We start from the raw sequence: 16621 nt of genomic DNA, 5'->3' as shown, positions 1-16621 counted from the left end.
AGAGAAAGGTTGATTGAGAGGGGTGTGAGGGATGGGCATAAGGAGGCGATAAAGAGGAGGAGGATTTTTAAAAATGCAGGAGAAGAGCAGGTGAGGGAGAGAGTGATTAACAAAGAGAAACAAAGGAACCACCAGGATAGAGAGAGGGGTGGAGGCAGAGGGGTGGAGGCAGAGGGGCATAGAGAGAGGAGTGAGGCAGAGGGGTGGAGGCAGAGGGGCATGGAGGAGGAGTGAGGCCGAGGGGTGGAGGCAGAGGGGCGGAGAGAGAGGGTGGAGGCAGAGAGGCATAGCGAGAGGAGAGAGGCAGAGGGGTGGAGGCAGAGGGGCAGAGCGGACGGAGACAGGGGCAATGGCATATTTTTTCCCCTCTTCAAGGCCAGATAAAAGAGGGGGAAGCAAGGTGATCCATTATAAAACCCACTGCTGCATTATCAGAGATCTCAGTGTGGTTTCAGCCCTGTGGGTTTTTATTAAGCAGGAGGTGCGATTGCAGGTACTAGAGGTGGCAGCACTCTGAGTAGGGGGAGAATGGGGTGGCCACTAGTTTGACTACCTGCACAACCCCACCACAGCAGCACTTTTCTGGTTTTATTTCTGCTTATAAACCTGGTTAAAGTAATACCTTGCCTTTCTATCTTCCAGACAGACTGCATGTACAAATACACACACACTTAGTATCTGGAACTCTAGATAAATGTCAAACTGATTGCAGCAAGGTTGCAGAAGGTGGCATCTGTAAGCTGCAGTGTCAAGACCTCATCGCTGGATCAATACACAGTGAGAGAGAGGGTGAATAAACCATGTTTTGTCTGCAGTTTATCTTCACCCATGCACATGCTGGGGGTGTCGGAGCGGGTCGGACACAGCAGGGTCAGCTGCGCCTTCAGGTTCTGATCTAGAAGCATGTCGACCTTAACCTACAAAACTGAGGACCCTTTTAATGATGGATGTGTTGTACCTATTACAGTCCCAGTGGATGAAACTTCATGTTTAACTTGGTTGTGTTCCAGAACCAGTTGTGCTTATGTGCTTTTAAATAACAATTTTAATAAATAATGCAAATGTATATTTTTTATACTTCTGAACAATCATTGAAATTATGCTACTTTGTGGTATGGCAGCATGCTTCCAGTGCGTTTTCATAGTTTTTTTTGTGTTTTCGAAGACTGATTTTACTGGGACCCAGATTTTTTTTAAAAACACTACTACTGGGGCTAACTAGGCCAGTGGGCGGCACCTGTTCTAAGAGAGGTGTGGCTCCATCACAGGTCAACTCAAAGAAAGGAGTGCTGGTTCCATTGTTACCGTGACAACTAGGGCAGTCCCCTGGGAGTAGCAGATGCACATATAGCTGGTGCTATACATCAGGAATGACATATTGTGTGTGGGTGAGCGAGTGAGAAACAGTGTGTGTGTGTGAGAGAGAGAGAGAGAGAGAGAGAGAGAGAGAGAGAGAGAGAGAGAGAAATAGTGCTTACCTCAGGCTATGATTCTGAATTACAGCTCAATATTCCTATCATATTGAGTATGTTTTCACAAGCTGGAGATACCATAAATTAAACCTTTTCTGCTTTGTTAACTGTCAGTTTTACATTCAGTATTTTCCATAAACCCAACTTGACATTTCTAAATATTGCACTTTTTCCAATTCCCACTGAGGCAAAGTAAAAAAAATCTCTGTTAATTTATATTTTGCTAGAGTGTTATTATTTACTGCCTAATTGTTTATCATCAACAGTGTTAAACACATCTCTGTGCAGCAGTTGATTGGAAGTGTAAATCTAAGGGATGCCTGTGTTAATGAGATATTGATATTCACACAAGCTTTATTTGGGTTTGTGGAACTCACGACTTCTATGTTTTTGCTGTATACATTATTCAGTTTACACAGTTTATGACTCTGCTCCTCTAGAGACTGTGAAGGAGATTAGCAGGATTCATCAGGTTTGGAGACCACGGTAGTGTCACTTTGATTGAAGATGCAGTTGAGAGTGCAGTGGTTGCAGCAGTTGCCCTGGTGAAGCAGGGGAGGAAGCTGAGTGGTGCGTCACCGTAGCAACCTCCATGGTGCCGGATGTTGTGACGCCTCTTACCCGGAGTGAGGAGCAGGTGCTTCAGGGTAAGCGTGGCACGTGGCGTAAGCATTGAGTGACACAAACGCTGGTATGGGCACTCTGAGGGGCTTATTTACTCTCTATCCCAACCATACCAAGCCAGGTCACACAGCGACTACCATTCCATTTGTTCATAAAAGAAACAGTATAAAGCATTACCAAAAAAGAATATTGAGAGGGCTAGTAGAAGGGAGACCCCACAGAGTTTCCCACAGATATCCGTTGCTCTTCTCAAATGGACCTTCTCTCTCTCTCTCGCGAGAGATGTACGTGACCATAAAGATAAACAAGTTATCTCTTAAAGGCACAGCATAGCTGTGTCTGTTACAATGTGCTGCCCTCACCATGAGCTGTCTGGCTCCCCCGGAGATCCAGCGAAGGCCATCTCTACTGAACATGGAGTAGGATCAAGGGGAGAGGTGGGACAGAGTCTCGGGCAGCCTGGGAGACCTGGGTGCCATTGGTCACCATGACTGGGCTGGTGGATGGAGTCAGTGGTCAGGCTTTGAGAGTGAGAGCCCGTGTCCCTATACAGTGCAGACTGAATTAGTGGTGCATGCATATTAATGTGCATGGCTGGAGAGCTGCAGGCCCATGGGCTCAGGCCATGCTGCAGCACAGCTGGTCACACCTTACATGCACACATTCACATTCATTAATAATCTTGTCACTGCCGCGGTCAACCCCAGAGAAAAGGTGGCTCCTCAAAGCTGCCAACCTCCTTCCCCCAAAAAGAATGTGCAGGTTCGAAAGATGACACAATTTTTCTCTTTCTCATGTTGTTGATTCGGAGCAACAAGCAGAACGTCTGTGACTTCTTTTCTGCAGGGCTCTAGTATAAGGGGCTGGTCTTCACCAGCGTGTCCACTGAAGATTATAATTAACAGAAAGGCCACTGCAGAAATTCAGTGGCAAACAGAAGCTTCACGCAAAGTGCAGTTTTGTATATGCGACTGGCCCACCCCCAGAAAGCTTCTGTACAGTTCAACAATGGGCTTTTCCCAGCCAGCCAGGACTTTGGTCTATTCACGGGAACATAGAGGAGCATCACCATAGGAGGAGATACGTGCTACTGACTTTTGGATGCCGTGTTTGTCTTTGGGAAGTATAGGTGCAAAATAAGACCATTTCATGCTTGTGTGGGTGTATGGGATTTGGGGGAGGTGATGGAAACCTTGTGTTGATGTTTCAGCACCCCATATTCCCCCTCATTAGGTCACTCGCCTTGTACAGCATTAAAATTTCAGCCATCATGAATAAGTCAAAGCCCCAGACTTTAGTCATGGGTGGGGGCAGGGGGAGGGGGGATTCTAAGGAGTGGAGAGAAAAAGAGAAGGTGAAGGGGACCATGAGGATAAAGGAAAATAGGAAAGGACAGTTCATGGGAGACAGTGAAGACCAGCGTCCCAGATCCTGACTGTCTGCTTTGGTTTTTTCTTGTAACACGACAATGAAGAAATGACATGCCCAGCATAAAAAGGGAGGTCCTGTTCTTGCTTCTGGCTCCTGTGCTGTTTAAGCATGACATGCAGGCTTGACAGCACCCCAGATTTATCGACCAGAATTCCGCTCTCGCTGAAGGACTCCCTGTGAGATCGTTATGGTGACTGGCATTGCTCCAAAACCGGAAAGGTGTTCTGGAGTGACATTAACGTTGTGACAAATCTACCTTCTAATCTCACCGGCCTTTATCATGGTGATGGGCAGTGCCTGGAACCATGCCCCCTCCTGTTCACACTAATAAGCACTCAAGAAATGGAATCTAATGTAGGGCCAGTTAGATCACTCCTTTGCTCCAAATAGTTTGATGCATTATGATGTTTGCACAGCTCGACACACGGATGAGTGAAGAGAAGGAGAATGGGTACAATTATTTTCTTATTTGAAAAAATAATCCCAGTTTCCTTTCTCGGCTCTAATAATTCACACATCTTGGAGTGATGGCTGAGTGCATGTAATGCTCTGCTATCAGGAGGACCTCTCAGCTAATGGCAGAAGGAAGGGAGGGATTCGTGGCATTCATTAAGATGAGAGCCCGTTAAATCTGGCTGTGCTCATTAATAGGATAATGAGATTACAATGGCAGTGAGGAGGGTGCAGGTGGCAGAATTTCGCTGCTCCAGAGTGACCCGCACACATTTGGACCTCTGCAAATCCGAAAGCCATCCAGCCAAAACCTCCAGCTCCGCTTCTCTTTAGTTTAGCCTCATTAGCCCTTGATTTCTCATAAACAAGATTAATTTGCAGTGGAGTATGGCAAGTTTTCAAACTTCAGGGTTGCTTTAAATGTTTGCATTCACTTTGGGCTAAAGTTTCTAAAAGCATCTGCACTGGTCCTAAAATTGCTTGACGAGCCTCCTGGATGTGTCCAGGAAAGTCTACAGCTTGGTCTCCTGGCTATTAGCAACTTGTTACCTTGCGCAGTGCTCATCGCAAAGAGATAGTGTGACACCTGCACTGTGCAATGGGAAGTGATTTCCTGCTGAGGGATTGTGAAGTCAAGGCAAGGCCGACTGGGACTCGGCCTGAACCAGCAGGTAAAGCGTTTGTGCCTCAGTGCTTGTAGAGGTAGATAAAAATTGATCAAGTGTGACATCATGACAGCACAGTGGCCACTCTTCCTTTCTTTTCTCTTCCTCTCTCTCTCTCTCTGCAGCCATCACATGGTCACAGAGTACATGGGAATACGGAATGAAAGCTTTATGAAAATGGCAGCCGTCGGGACATGGTTGGGAGACTTTGTGACAGCGTGGATGGTAAGGTGGCATTAAACTTGCATCTGCTAGTTTGCATCTGGTAGTCTTTGTTATCATTCCCGCACCACTTGACACAAACTCTTACATTCCAACATATTTGGAGCACTCTCCACATTTGAGCACATGAAACAGTACAGTTGCTCTCTTAGAATTCACTCTCACAAGCCAGTGCAAGCTTTTGCAAGAGTTCTGCAGAGCAACAGAGAGAATGGAAGAGCAATGTAGTACACTGCTGATGTTACTCACATGAACCTGTCATGTAACATCCCCCTTAATCAGCTAAAATGAACCCCACCACTGGGAGCCCAGCAGTAAAGCAGTTGGGAATGATCAGGAATTAGCATTTAACTGGGCCCAGCTGTTCTTTACACTATAAGAACAGTTGGATGGGCCTTCTCTTGAGTCTGCTTGTGGGAACTTATATGGACCATTGATGCTTCTAACATGCGCTCTATTCTGTGTAGTTGATACAATAGTATAAAAAGAATAAGATGAAGTGAAAGGTTATTTTCAGATGAAAGGACGCATTAGTTTTAAAAAAGCTTTAAGACATTTTGATTTTATAAATATTACTTAATTTAGGGAAAAATGGGTTTATGGGATGAGCTGAGTATGGCTGGGGAGATGGAGACAATAACTCAGGATGAACTTAGCATGCTTTTTAAAGTTCATACATGATCTCAAGTGGGGGTGATTTGACCAGTGGACCCCAGTTCCCGAGCACTGTCAGCCGTGCTGCCCCCAGCTCCTCCATCCTCATCGCAGCTGCAGTGCCTCCACCCACCTGCTGTCGGCAAACGATCCTAGGGGAGGGTGCTGAGGACAGAGCATGAGCAGCCCTGCTACTTTGAACTGTGTGTGTGTGTGTGTGTGTGTGTGTGTGTGTGTGTGTGTGTGTGTGTGTGTGTGTCCAGCTCTGACAACCCTCTGCTGCCTGCATTATATTAGTATGCCTGATGTAGAGAGGAAAGAGAATGTTGGGGAGGGGGCATACACACTCTGAAAGTGCTGAATCGAGACATTACTTTAGGCTTTTTTACATTCCATTAATTCAACAAGGCTCTTTCCCAACGACCTGCCCATCTTCACGAGGCTGTTTGTTCTTCTTCTTGTGGAGGGCGGGGACATGTCATGGTCCAAGCCGGGGCCCCAGGGCTGCCCCTGCACTGCTGGCCGGAGCATGAGCGATGGGCTGACCCATTGTGGCCCAGCTGAGGGGGTGAGCTGGTACCACAGGCCACTCTCATCTATCGCCACAGTAACCTTGGACTAAACGTGTCATCCTGAAAAGGCCAGATTTGCATAGAGACAGAGCGAAGGGGACAAGAAGGGATGGGAATGCGCCTGGGTTTAATTACTTTTACTGATTGCTCCAGGGTGATATTTTTCTCCTAAACAGCAGTAAACTTTGACAGCAGAAGCGTGCTCTGACTGTGAAATCTGCCTGCGTTGTCTGCACATCATCTTTGTAGAAAAGGCAAAAGAAGTGAAAATGGATTTTAATAAATGCATATAATATACTGCAAGCATTTCAGTGAAGGATGCACCAATATGACACCGCTTGATCCGATGTCAGTATTTCTGTCTCATTCCAGTGCTTGAGGTTTGTTACATTTAAGGATTAATATAAAAAATGTAAAAAATAAAAAAAAAACACTGTTCAACAGATATTCTTATTTATATTTTTCTTATTTTTGTACTTGTGTACAGTACCAAAATATGACATGCCATGCCATATTACTAATATGGGAGTTTAATGCCATTATCTGGTGTTGCCATTATAGTACAGTTATTAATAATGAAGCAGGTAACATCCAGTATCTGCAGTATCCTGTATCCTGCAATGAAATAGGCGAGTAAACTGCTGTTGTCTTTACTGTGAACAGTTGTAGAGATTTCCTGATGCATGCCTGTCTTCCCTGTCAGGTGACGGACATGATGCTCCAGGACTCTCTGTACCCTGACTGGGGACGAGCTGCTCGACACTTCTGGAAGCAGGGCACCAACAGGATCATGCTGTTCTGGTGAGCTGCACAGTGTCACTCTCCCTCAGATGGGGGATTTGGAGGGAAGTGAAGAAACCTGACAGCCATGTCATGGGAAAAGCGCTTGAGATATTGCAGGTGTTCTTCCATGTCAGCTGGGGTACATCTAACTGAAAAGGACCGCACAAACCGTTTTGGGTCTGTGCTGGTCTGCACCGTCCATGCCTGTCCGTGAAGACCTTTAATTAATGAAGCAAATCAGTGATGCAGGGTCATGGCATGCAGGTCCAGGTCTGTCCTGCTTTAACCCAGCTTTAAATGGTCCTCAGCTGGAGTCCAGAACTTCGGCTTTGTGTTGCCGTCGAGCTGTAGTCTGGTGCGGTGCCTCCTGTTCCGACTTGCAGCGCGCTCCAGTCCTGCTGTTTTTCTCTGACTCAGCTCTCGGTAATTAGCTCATTAGTTAACATGTGTTGTAGCAGAGAAAGCACTAAAGGGCTGTGGGCTAGGAAACGCTGGTCAAGTGGAACATTAAAGCTGTGATTGACTGAAGTAGGCAGAGACTTCACCACAGCCAGGTTTCTCCTGAACAAAGCTTTAGCTTGTCTCCCAGGCATCGCCCGGTGTCGTCCTGCTCTGGTTGCCCTGCCTCAGAAGGGAGCTTGTGTGTGAAACCTGATTTTGCCATTTCCCCACTGCTAGGCATGGAGGACTGTAGACAACAGTGTGGGAACTGGAGTCTGGGTTGCTTTACAAGTAGTGCCTTCAGTGCTCTCAATTGTATAGCGATGATGAATAAATGATCATACAATCATAATTTTATTATTCAGTTTGTATTTACTTTGTACAGATGTGTTTACCAGGACTGACAGCACAGATTGCTTTCCTCTTAACCAAAACCTTCATGTATATTTTGTGATTTAATCATTAAGATTGCATGCTAATGCAAAACCAGACAAATTATAAAATGAGGACTGCTTGATAGCATATTCAATATTAAAACTTGTACATAGTATTCTAGATTAAGTAGGCTACTATGTTTGTTTATTTGTTTATTTTATTTTGAGATTAAGTTTTATTTGTTGTTTCTTTTATTTTCCACTGACTCCTCCATGCAAAGTTAATTCAAGTCTCTTATTCTTAATGAACAGCATGTAATGAGAGTGCACAGAACATATAAGCCTTTCTCTCACTCCGTGGCTCCCTCAACTACTGCAATAAAAGACAAGTTGAAACAAATCCAAATGTTTACCACATTATATTTTTTAATGTATAGAAATAGAAAACAAAAACATTTTAATCCCTCTCTCTCTCTGTGTCTCTCTCTGACTCACTCTCTCTCTCTCTATCTCTCTCTGTGTCTCTCTGACTCACTTTCTCTCTGTGTCTCTGTCTCTCTCTGTCTCTCTGACTCCCTTTCTCTCTCTGTCTGTCTCTCTCTGTGTCTCTCTGACTCACTTTCTCTCGCTGTGTCTCTCTCTGTGTCTCTCTGACTCACTTTCTCTCTGTTTCTCTGTCTCTCTCTGTGTCTCTCTGACTCACTTTCTCTCTCTGTGTCTCTCTCTGTGTCTCTCTGACTCACTTTCTCTCTGTGTCTCTGTCTCTCTTTGTGTCTCTCTCTGTTTCTCCCCTTATCTCTCTCAATCTGTCTTAGGACAGTGTTGATCTCCCTGACATCTGTAGTGGTACTGGTCATTAGTACGGATTGGATTAGCTGGGATAATCTTAACCGTGGTTTCCTACCTAGTGACGAAGTCTCTAGGGCCTTCCTCGCCTCCTTCATCCTCGTGTTTGACCTCCTCATCGTCATGCAGGTGCAGCATTGCCCTCCCAGATGACTTATTAAAAATATGACTTTTTTCTCTCTTTGTCTGCTTGCTCCCTTTTTCTCTTCTCCTCACTCTGTGTCTCCCTCTCACACGCATACACACACACACACACACACACACACACACAAGAATACTTGGAGATGTAATTGAAACTGTTTTCATGTCTTACCAAGGTATTATAAATGAACTGTTTCTTTCCATGTTAGTCATTATGCATCTGCACATGTATCAGAAGTTTCATGCATATGCTGTTATTCTTGACTATTTTAAGTATAGTCAGTGGTTTCTTTTCAAGAGGGAAATGTCTGTGGCAACCTGATTTTTAAAACAGTAACTTGGGTAAAGTGCAGAATGTCAGCTTTAGTTTGAGGGAATTTTAATCTATATCATGTTTTTTACATAGTCTCCACATTTGTGTGGGTCATAGATAAACAGACAACACTGGCCTTAAATAAAACTGTCAGGATCAGTACTTGGCTGTAAATCCTTTGCAGTTAATGACTGCCTGAAGTCTGTCACCCACGGCCATCACTGGTCACTGGCACTCTGCCAGGCCTAAAGCCACCATTTTTGGCACCTTTCAGGGGATCTTTACCTTCACGACATTCATGCACAGTGGGGTTCAGGTCAGGTGACTGACTGGCTGGCCTAGAGCAGCTCCTTTCTCTTTTTTCTCTACACTTTCTCTAATCTGTTTCTATGCTACACGTTAGCCTTTGTCCAATCCTTAGTCTTTTTGGTAGTTTTTTGACACATCCTCCATAGAGAACTTGATTTGTTTTTTCCGTGACTGAAATAATTATTTGGTCTTTGACTCCTATATACTTAAGCCCAGTAGTGCATTCTTGCATGCCTAACAATGTACCAAAGAATTTATTCTGACTCATCTAACGTTTTAAATCTGACAGATTCTGATTATCATTCTGTCGCTGTCTCATTACTCTCATACATCTATATATCGACCTTGAGTATCTGTACTATCTACACCATGTCACCTTCTTTTGCATTAGAGTGTACAGGTCCTTGATTTCTCTTCTGCACGCTGCACTTATTCGGACAGACCCATCCAGGATTGCTGCCTTGTGTATTCGCTAGCATGTTTATTAGCCTTATTTACGATTTCAATTAGCCCTTTACCACTGGAACGTAGCTCTCCCTGATCTGCTCCTTCTAACGCAAGCCCATTCAATAAAACGCAAGGCCTCAGAGACCGAAATGTCTCGCGTCACCTTTGTCTGTGTTCGCTGTGTGACGCAGCTGATACTTTATTCAGAGATTCCCACTGTTGACCCTGGTCATTGCAGAAACTCTGCAGCCTTTGGCCAAAGCTGAATTTACAGGACTTTTCATTTGATTCTGTTCTGTGTTCTTTATTTCTTAGCTTTAGTGGTCTTTTTAAGTATGATAGTTATCATTAACTTAAATGAGATGAAGCTGGCAGGGAGAGAGGAGGGAGAGAGGAGGGAGAGAGAGAGAGAGAGAGAGAGAGAGAGAGAGAGAGAGAGAGAGAGAGTGAGAGAGAGACACACAGAGAGAGAGAGAGAGAGAGAGAGAGAGTGTGAGGGAGAGAGAGGGAGAGAGAGAGAGGGAGAGAGAGAGGAGGGAGAGAGAGAGGGGAGAGAGGGAGAGAGAGAGGAGGGAGAGAGAGGGGGAGAGAGAGAGGGGAGAGAGGGAGAGGGAGAGGAGGGAGAGAGAGGGGGAGAGAGGAGGGAGAGAGGAGGGAGAGAGAGGGAGGGAGGGAGAGAGAGGGAGAGAGAGGGAGAGAGGAGGGAGAGAGGAGGGAGAGAGAGAGGGAGGGAAGAGGGAGAGAGGAGGGAGAGAGAGAGGGAGAGAGGGAGAGAAAGAGGGAGAGAGGAGGGAGAGAGAGAGGGAGAGAGAGAGGGAGAGAAAGAGGGAGAGAGGAGGGAGAGAGGAGGAGAGAGAGAGGGAGGGAAGAGGGAGAGAGGAGGGAGAGAGAGAGGGAGAGAGGGAGAGAAAGAGGGAGAGAGGAGGGAGAGAGAGAGGGAGAGAGAGAGGGAGAGAAAGAGGGAGAGAGGAGGGAGAGAGGAGGGAGAGAGAGAGGGAGAGAGGAGGGAGAGAGAGAGGGAGAGAAGGAGGGAGAGAGAGAGAGGGAGGGAGGAGGGAGGGAGGAGGGAGAGACTGCCATCATATCATTTTAAATATCAAAACAAAGAATTTTGAAAATACATGTTTAATTTGTAGGATGTAAAGAATGAAGTCAAGGCAGTTATATTGGGTTAGCTGGATGGGGAGTTTATCCCAAGGTTTCTAATTACTCTAGGTCTATCCCAATGTTTCTAAGGTGTCTACAGTCAAAATATATATGTAATCATTTTTGTTTCATTATTCTTTCCCAAATTCCCCCACAAATTCCCCCACAATCAAATACAAATTATCCACAGTAATGTATCAAAGTCATCGTCAGAGCTCATAAGCAACTAATGGGATCTTCAGATCATGTGTGGTTTGATTGGGTTTTTGCTGACAGGGGAAGGAGAATGTGCAAATTTGACATCATCTCATGTAATAACGATGAACAAGGAACAGACCACAACCCTTTCATGAGAAGTTGGTTTTCTAAGTACTATTACTTCACATAAAAGAAAAGACTTCCGAGAACTTCACTTTCTAATCAGTGAAATAATCGTTTCCTTTTATCGTTTCCTTTTATTAATCATTTCCTTTTATTTTACAAGGTCCTCTGGGCTTATTGCTCTTACACTAGTTTCATGCTTTAGCTATCACATGTACTCTCAATTATGTGTAGAGTATAAAACCTCTCTGCAGCAACCTCTGTTCATATGAATGCTCTTCATGCTATAGGACTGGGAGTTTCCCCATTTCATGGGTGATTTGGATATGAACTTACCTGGCCTGTCCACAACCCAGCTGAAGATTAAACTGCCAGTCTGCAAACGGATCTTCAAAGAGGAGTATCATATACACATCACAGGTGTGTCTGTTACCCAGGAGTCTGTGTATTTAAACGTTATGTGAAGAATCATGGATGTTCTCAGTAAACAATTAAGAATATTAAGAAACTTGATATTTCACTTTATAATTACATTTGAAGATGTCATTTGAAATGCATGTTATGTACTTGCATATTCAATTCGCATTATTAGTTTCAGTTAAACATGGCATTTGTTTTAAAGACTGTTACCCAAGAGCCAACTGATTCTAATCCGCCACTCTTAAATGTACTACTCCATCTTAGGCTCACTCTGGTTTTTGCACTGCCAGCTGTTGTAGTCAAGAGTTCCCTCTTGGGTTGCATGCTCAGCAATTCACATCTGACTGTTAATCCTAATGTGTTGCACTGCAATTTAGCTTTATGAGAATATGAGCCTCGTGTGACTCGTTTATGAATCTTGTGTGACTAAATTAAAAAAAAAAAAAGACTATTAAAAAGGAGACTCCTGGAGAAGAATATGTTTATTTCAAATCCCACAGAACCCATCTGTTTCATAATTAGAAGCTTCAGGGTTTCTTTTTCTATTTCAGACCACTAGAATATTTTAATAAAGATTATGCAGATAAAGTTCTTTGGTTAAGTTCTTTGCCACTTTGGTCTGTCAAACATGGTAACTACTCTTTTTTCTCTTTTTGATTCTCAAAAGCTAGAGAGATGACAGTAGATTTTTCTAAGTTGCAACCTATTAAAACACACACGTCAGTTTCATTCCATTGTTAATGACCCCTCCCGCAGCCTCCGTTCTGCTTTTGAGCTATTGCCCTTGGGTCACCATTACCGCTGCTCCCAAAGTTGGACTGTCCGAGGCAGGTTGTGTGCCTGAGGCCATTAGACTGTTTAATGACCATTTCACATGAATTATGCAATGGGCATTTAACTTATTTGCTAGAATTGATCATTTATTTCTTTTTCATATTGTGTATGTATGTATGTGTAGGTGTTGTCTTGTAATTTGTGTAATGATTGATTGCCCCAAATAAAAGTGAGTCAATTCAGCAGACTGTAATGTCACTAATAAGGGATGAATTTCCTTTTAGTGGTTTGCACTTTTTCATTTCTTTATGATGACTCCTTTCATATATATTGCAGGTAAATGGTTCAACTATGGCATCATCTTCTTGGTTCTCATTCTTGACCTCAACATGTGGAAAAATCAGATCTTCTATAAGCCTTATGAGTATGGTCAATATGTTGGCCCAGGAGAAAAGATCTTCACAGTGGAGGAGCCGGACACTCTTGGTCAGTTTAACCGTAGTACACTAACCTGGGATTGGCGCTCCAGTAACATAGACCCCTACACAAACCTGACTTACGTCCAGAGAGACATGTTCCTCCACAGCCGCTACGTCGGTGCCAGCCTGGACGTGAAGTGCTTGGCATTCATTCCAAGCCTGGCTGCTTTTGCTCTCTTTGGCTTCTTTATCTGGCTGTTTGGACGGTTCCAGGACAGCGAGACTTTCCCAGAGAGCCAGGACAAGACATACGAGCGCATCAAACGCAAGTCGCCATCGGATTTGGGCGTCACACCAGAAGAGGTGCACGTCTCCATGAGCGCGGGTCTGAAAAGGAGCGGTACTCCCATGTTGTTGCTGGTAGACACCCACCAGATTGGGTCTTCCACTAATTCTATATCGCCCTGTTCTGTGGAGACCCAGGAGACACAACCAAGTGTTTCTGTGGATAAAGCAGAGGGTGGACAAGCTGCAGATGTCGACAAATTGACACCATAAAAGTGTAAGCTTAAGCCAAGTTAATATGGACTCTAGAAAGCAGATGGATTTTTCTGCTGATCTTCAGCTCTGCCTTCGCCTTGATGGGTTCGTTGGACCAAAACAATAAAATACATGTCAGGAAGTTTGGGCCTCCAGAGAGGCTTTGTAAGCTGGCTCTGTGGTTCAGAGAGCTTTCTTTAAAACTTTAATAATAGTAGCGATCATAAGATGTTACATAACACAATATGGTGATGTTTTTAATAAATTTTAATAATATGTTTTCAAAGCACCATATGTGGCATCACAATTTTGGAACTTCAAAATGTTCTATATTAATTTTACCAGAGATGAGTACTATTTATCAGCCAATGGTGCTTATCACTTTATTTTTTTCTACAAATTTTTTATTGAGCTATTTTGGTGCATAGATCTAAAGACTATTTATATACTAAATGTATTTCAATGTGGTTATGATGAATATTCTCCTGAGAAAGCTGTGCCTTCAGTAGTTATGTCCATTAATGGACAATGAAATTTAGAGGTCTTTGTGACGTTATACATTGTTTTTTGTGTTAACATTTTGTTGTTTTTTGTGAATGATTTGAAACCTCTTATCAGAATATTTTTGCCTCAAGCTCAACACCAAAAAATATCAAAACAAATTATCACTTTATGATAAAAAAAAAAAATCATTAAAAAAACATGCTTTTATCTTGACTGTTTATAATTTAAATAGATATAATTTAGTTCATGCATGCATCACCTTCAGCTGGATGCCTTTTGGCACAGCTAGCATATTAAGGCACATTAAGGCTAATTTATTGTAGTTCCTGCTGAAAGTTTATGTAATTTTTCTCTCATATTTATAAAGGTCACCATTAATATTTTAACTTTAGTTGCATTACACAAGCCTGTGACACTCATCACCTCATTTTGAAGTTTAATGCAAAGTGCTTGCACCCCTCTGAAATCCATTGCACTAAATAAATTGGACATGGCCAAAGTTATTTTTTTTGTTATGTATTTTGTAGCCCTTAAAATTTATTTTTTCCTCTTTTCAAATTAACATTGCCATTTATCATGAAATATATTAATTTGTTTCACCCAAAAAAATAACATATTTGTTAAATTATTAATACATGTATTTGTGTCGAGCAGTGATATCAATAAATAACATTTCATAACAAAGATCAGCGAAGCTCAGTTGATGGAGTTTGTGTTTTTTATGTATCGGGGGAAATGATGTCGCTCATCTCAGAATGCTTTCAGAACAGCAACTGCAGGTTTCCATTTCAAACAGGCTTGGTCCACAGTGACCCTGTTGCCAAGCAACTCTTCAGGGCCAACCTCTTCCAGCTGCTGACCCAATTAGTTCATTAGGAAGAGAAAATAACTTTGTGCAGTCAAGGCAATCTGACTCGTTTAGATGAAAATTTGGTAAATGACTATCAGGTCTGATTACAGCTAGCAAATAAGGCTTACAAACCCATTTGTCACAGGACTTCTTGTACTGGAAGAACCTTCCAAGATGTGAGCCTTAGTCACTTAATGACCAGCACTGCCTAAAAAGGAATGTATGTATAAGGAATTGTGTGTCTTTGCATTGTATATCATTTTATTTGGAATTGTGTTTATGGCTAAAATCGGATCTCGTTGGCATCAGTAGATATTTATATATGCTGTTGGTCTTTGGCTGGGTTTTCATATAGCTACTGCTGAATGTCTTGGCAGAAGATTCTTAGTAAGTGTTACTGGAGGCTTAAAAATGAGGTATTGATTTCTTCTGAGCATATAGTTGGTGAAGGAAAACTATCAAAGCAACACTCTGTATGAGGTAGTGTTTGAGGCAAAGAGAAAAAGAACAGCAGCTCATTTCAACTTCGGAATGACCAATGTGTGAACCACAGAAACCCAGAGCAACAGAAGACAGGTTGAGGGGATAGTACTGCGCATGAGATCAAAACCTGAGCATCAACTATGGTTTTTTCATAGATTTCTCACAGTTAGCATTTACCATGCTATGTTGCTGTTGTACGGTAAATGTGTTGAATGTCAGATCCTTTGAAAATACATTTTAATGGTATAGTTAATTCTTTATGAAAGCAGAAATTCATGACATTGTGTATTCTGAGAATGCAACTGGGTTCCAATTGAATTTTTCTGTGTGGACATCCACGAAATTTCAGATCAGTTGTCATGCCACCTCTTTCTCCCCCCATCTCCTAGATCACGGTATCAGATGACATTTCTCCCATCATCCCCCTCACACAGCATGAACTGCGAGAGTCCTTTGAGTATGACTTCCATTGTGATTGTTCCTGAGAGATTGCAATGAGGATGTTCTTTGTCAGCTGCTAGTGTGCCTACACACTTGGGAGTTCTAGATTGCCCTCGACACTCACACAGTAGACACACGATGGACCAGATCCCAGGCCAAAGCCAGTCACTTGCTCTGAAGAGAAAGCCTAGAAGCACAGAGCCTTGCTCTTTTTCTTTCTCTCTCTCTCTCGTGCTCATGCTCTCTCTTTGCTTTCAATTGCTTTCTGCACAGATATGAAACTGCATTTTTATCAACCTTGCAGCAGGGCAAGGTAAGACAATATCATGGTGTCATGTTGCCACAAAAAAAGGAAAGAAATTACATATTTTAGCCCTCATAGTTTAATAGCTAGTCAGACCATTTTTTAAAAATGATCATGGTTGCATGTGTTCTAATTGCTTGTAATTACTTCTGCAACAAAAAATAATTTACTGTGATGACTGATAATTCAGGGAATCAGTTTTGTTTAAAATGGGACCAACTATTTTCTACAATTTGTCACTGTTAATTCAGAATTCAGTTGCAAATGAAAGTTCAGTCTGCAAACAGTTATGAATAAGTCATCTTCACATTAAGCAATATAAATAATGTAAAGTCCCATTCTTACATATTCTGAAATGCTTTGCAATATGTGACTGCTGTAACCTATCTTAGCTGACTAATTGCTTTGACTAATTTAAACCATCGTTATTCAATTCAGCAGTGCAACATGTAATAGGTACATCTGCAAATATGAGTGAATGAAATAAGTGAAGGTGATCGTAGTTCTAAACTTACTGTACAGTGACGTATGAAATGTTGGTCCTTGCGCAACTCTCTTGTACATCTGTTATGCTGTAAAGGCACATCATAACCACGCTTGAGATCCTCCTTACAGGTCGATTGCAAAATGCTCCCAAAGTTAATCACTGGTTGATTGCTGAGGCACAGACAG

At 42.8% G+C, this 16621-nt stretch overlaps 1 protein-coding gene across 10 annotated transcripts in view; it reads left to right on the top strand.

Annotated features, from left to right (window-relative positions):
* The window catches only part of tmem117 (transmembrane protein 117), a 38097-nt gene extending 23674 nt beyond the window's left edge, over positions 1-14423 (top strand). For all 10 annotated transcript variants that reach the window (XM_027001069.2, XM_027001068.2, XM_027001067.2 and 7 more), the window contains 5 exons: positions 4771-4870; positions 6797-6894; positions 8507-8666; positions 11505-11634; positions 12745-14423. In XM_027001069.2, the coding sequence (XP_026856870.2) occupies positions 4771-4870; positions 6797-6894; positions 8507-8666; positions 11505-11634; positions 12745-13385 (1129 nt within the window). In that variant the 3' untranslated portion in view covers positions 13386-14423. The remainder of the gene's footprint in view (positions 1-4770; positions 4871-6796; positions 6895-8506; positions 8667-11504; positions 11635-12744) is intronic.
* Positions 14424-16621: the final 2198 nt, after the last annotated feature.

The sequence above is a fragment of the Electrophorus electricus genome, chromosome 2 (genome assembly GCF_013358815.1).
Source record: "Electrophorus electricus isolate fEleEle1 chromosome 2, fEleEle1.pri, whole genome shotgun sequence".
Taxonomy (NCBI): Eukaryota; Metazoa; Chordata; class Actinopteri; order Gymnotiformes; family Gymnotidae; genus Electrophorus; species Electrophorus electricus.
The sequence above is the reverse complement of the archived record's forward strand: the minus strand, read 5'-3'. Positions and strand labels throughout refer to the sequence as shown.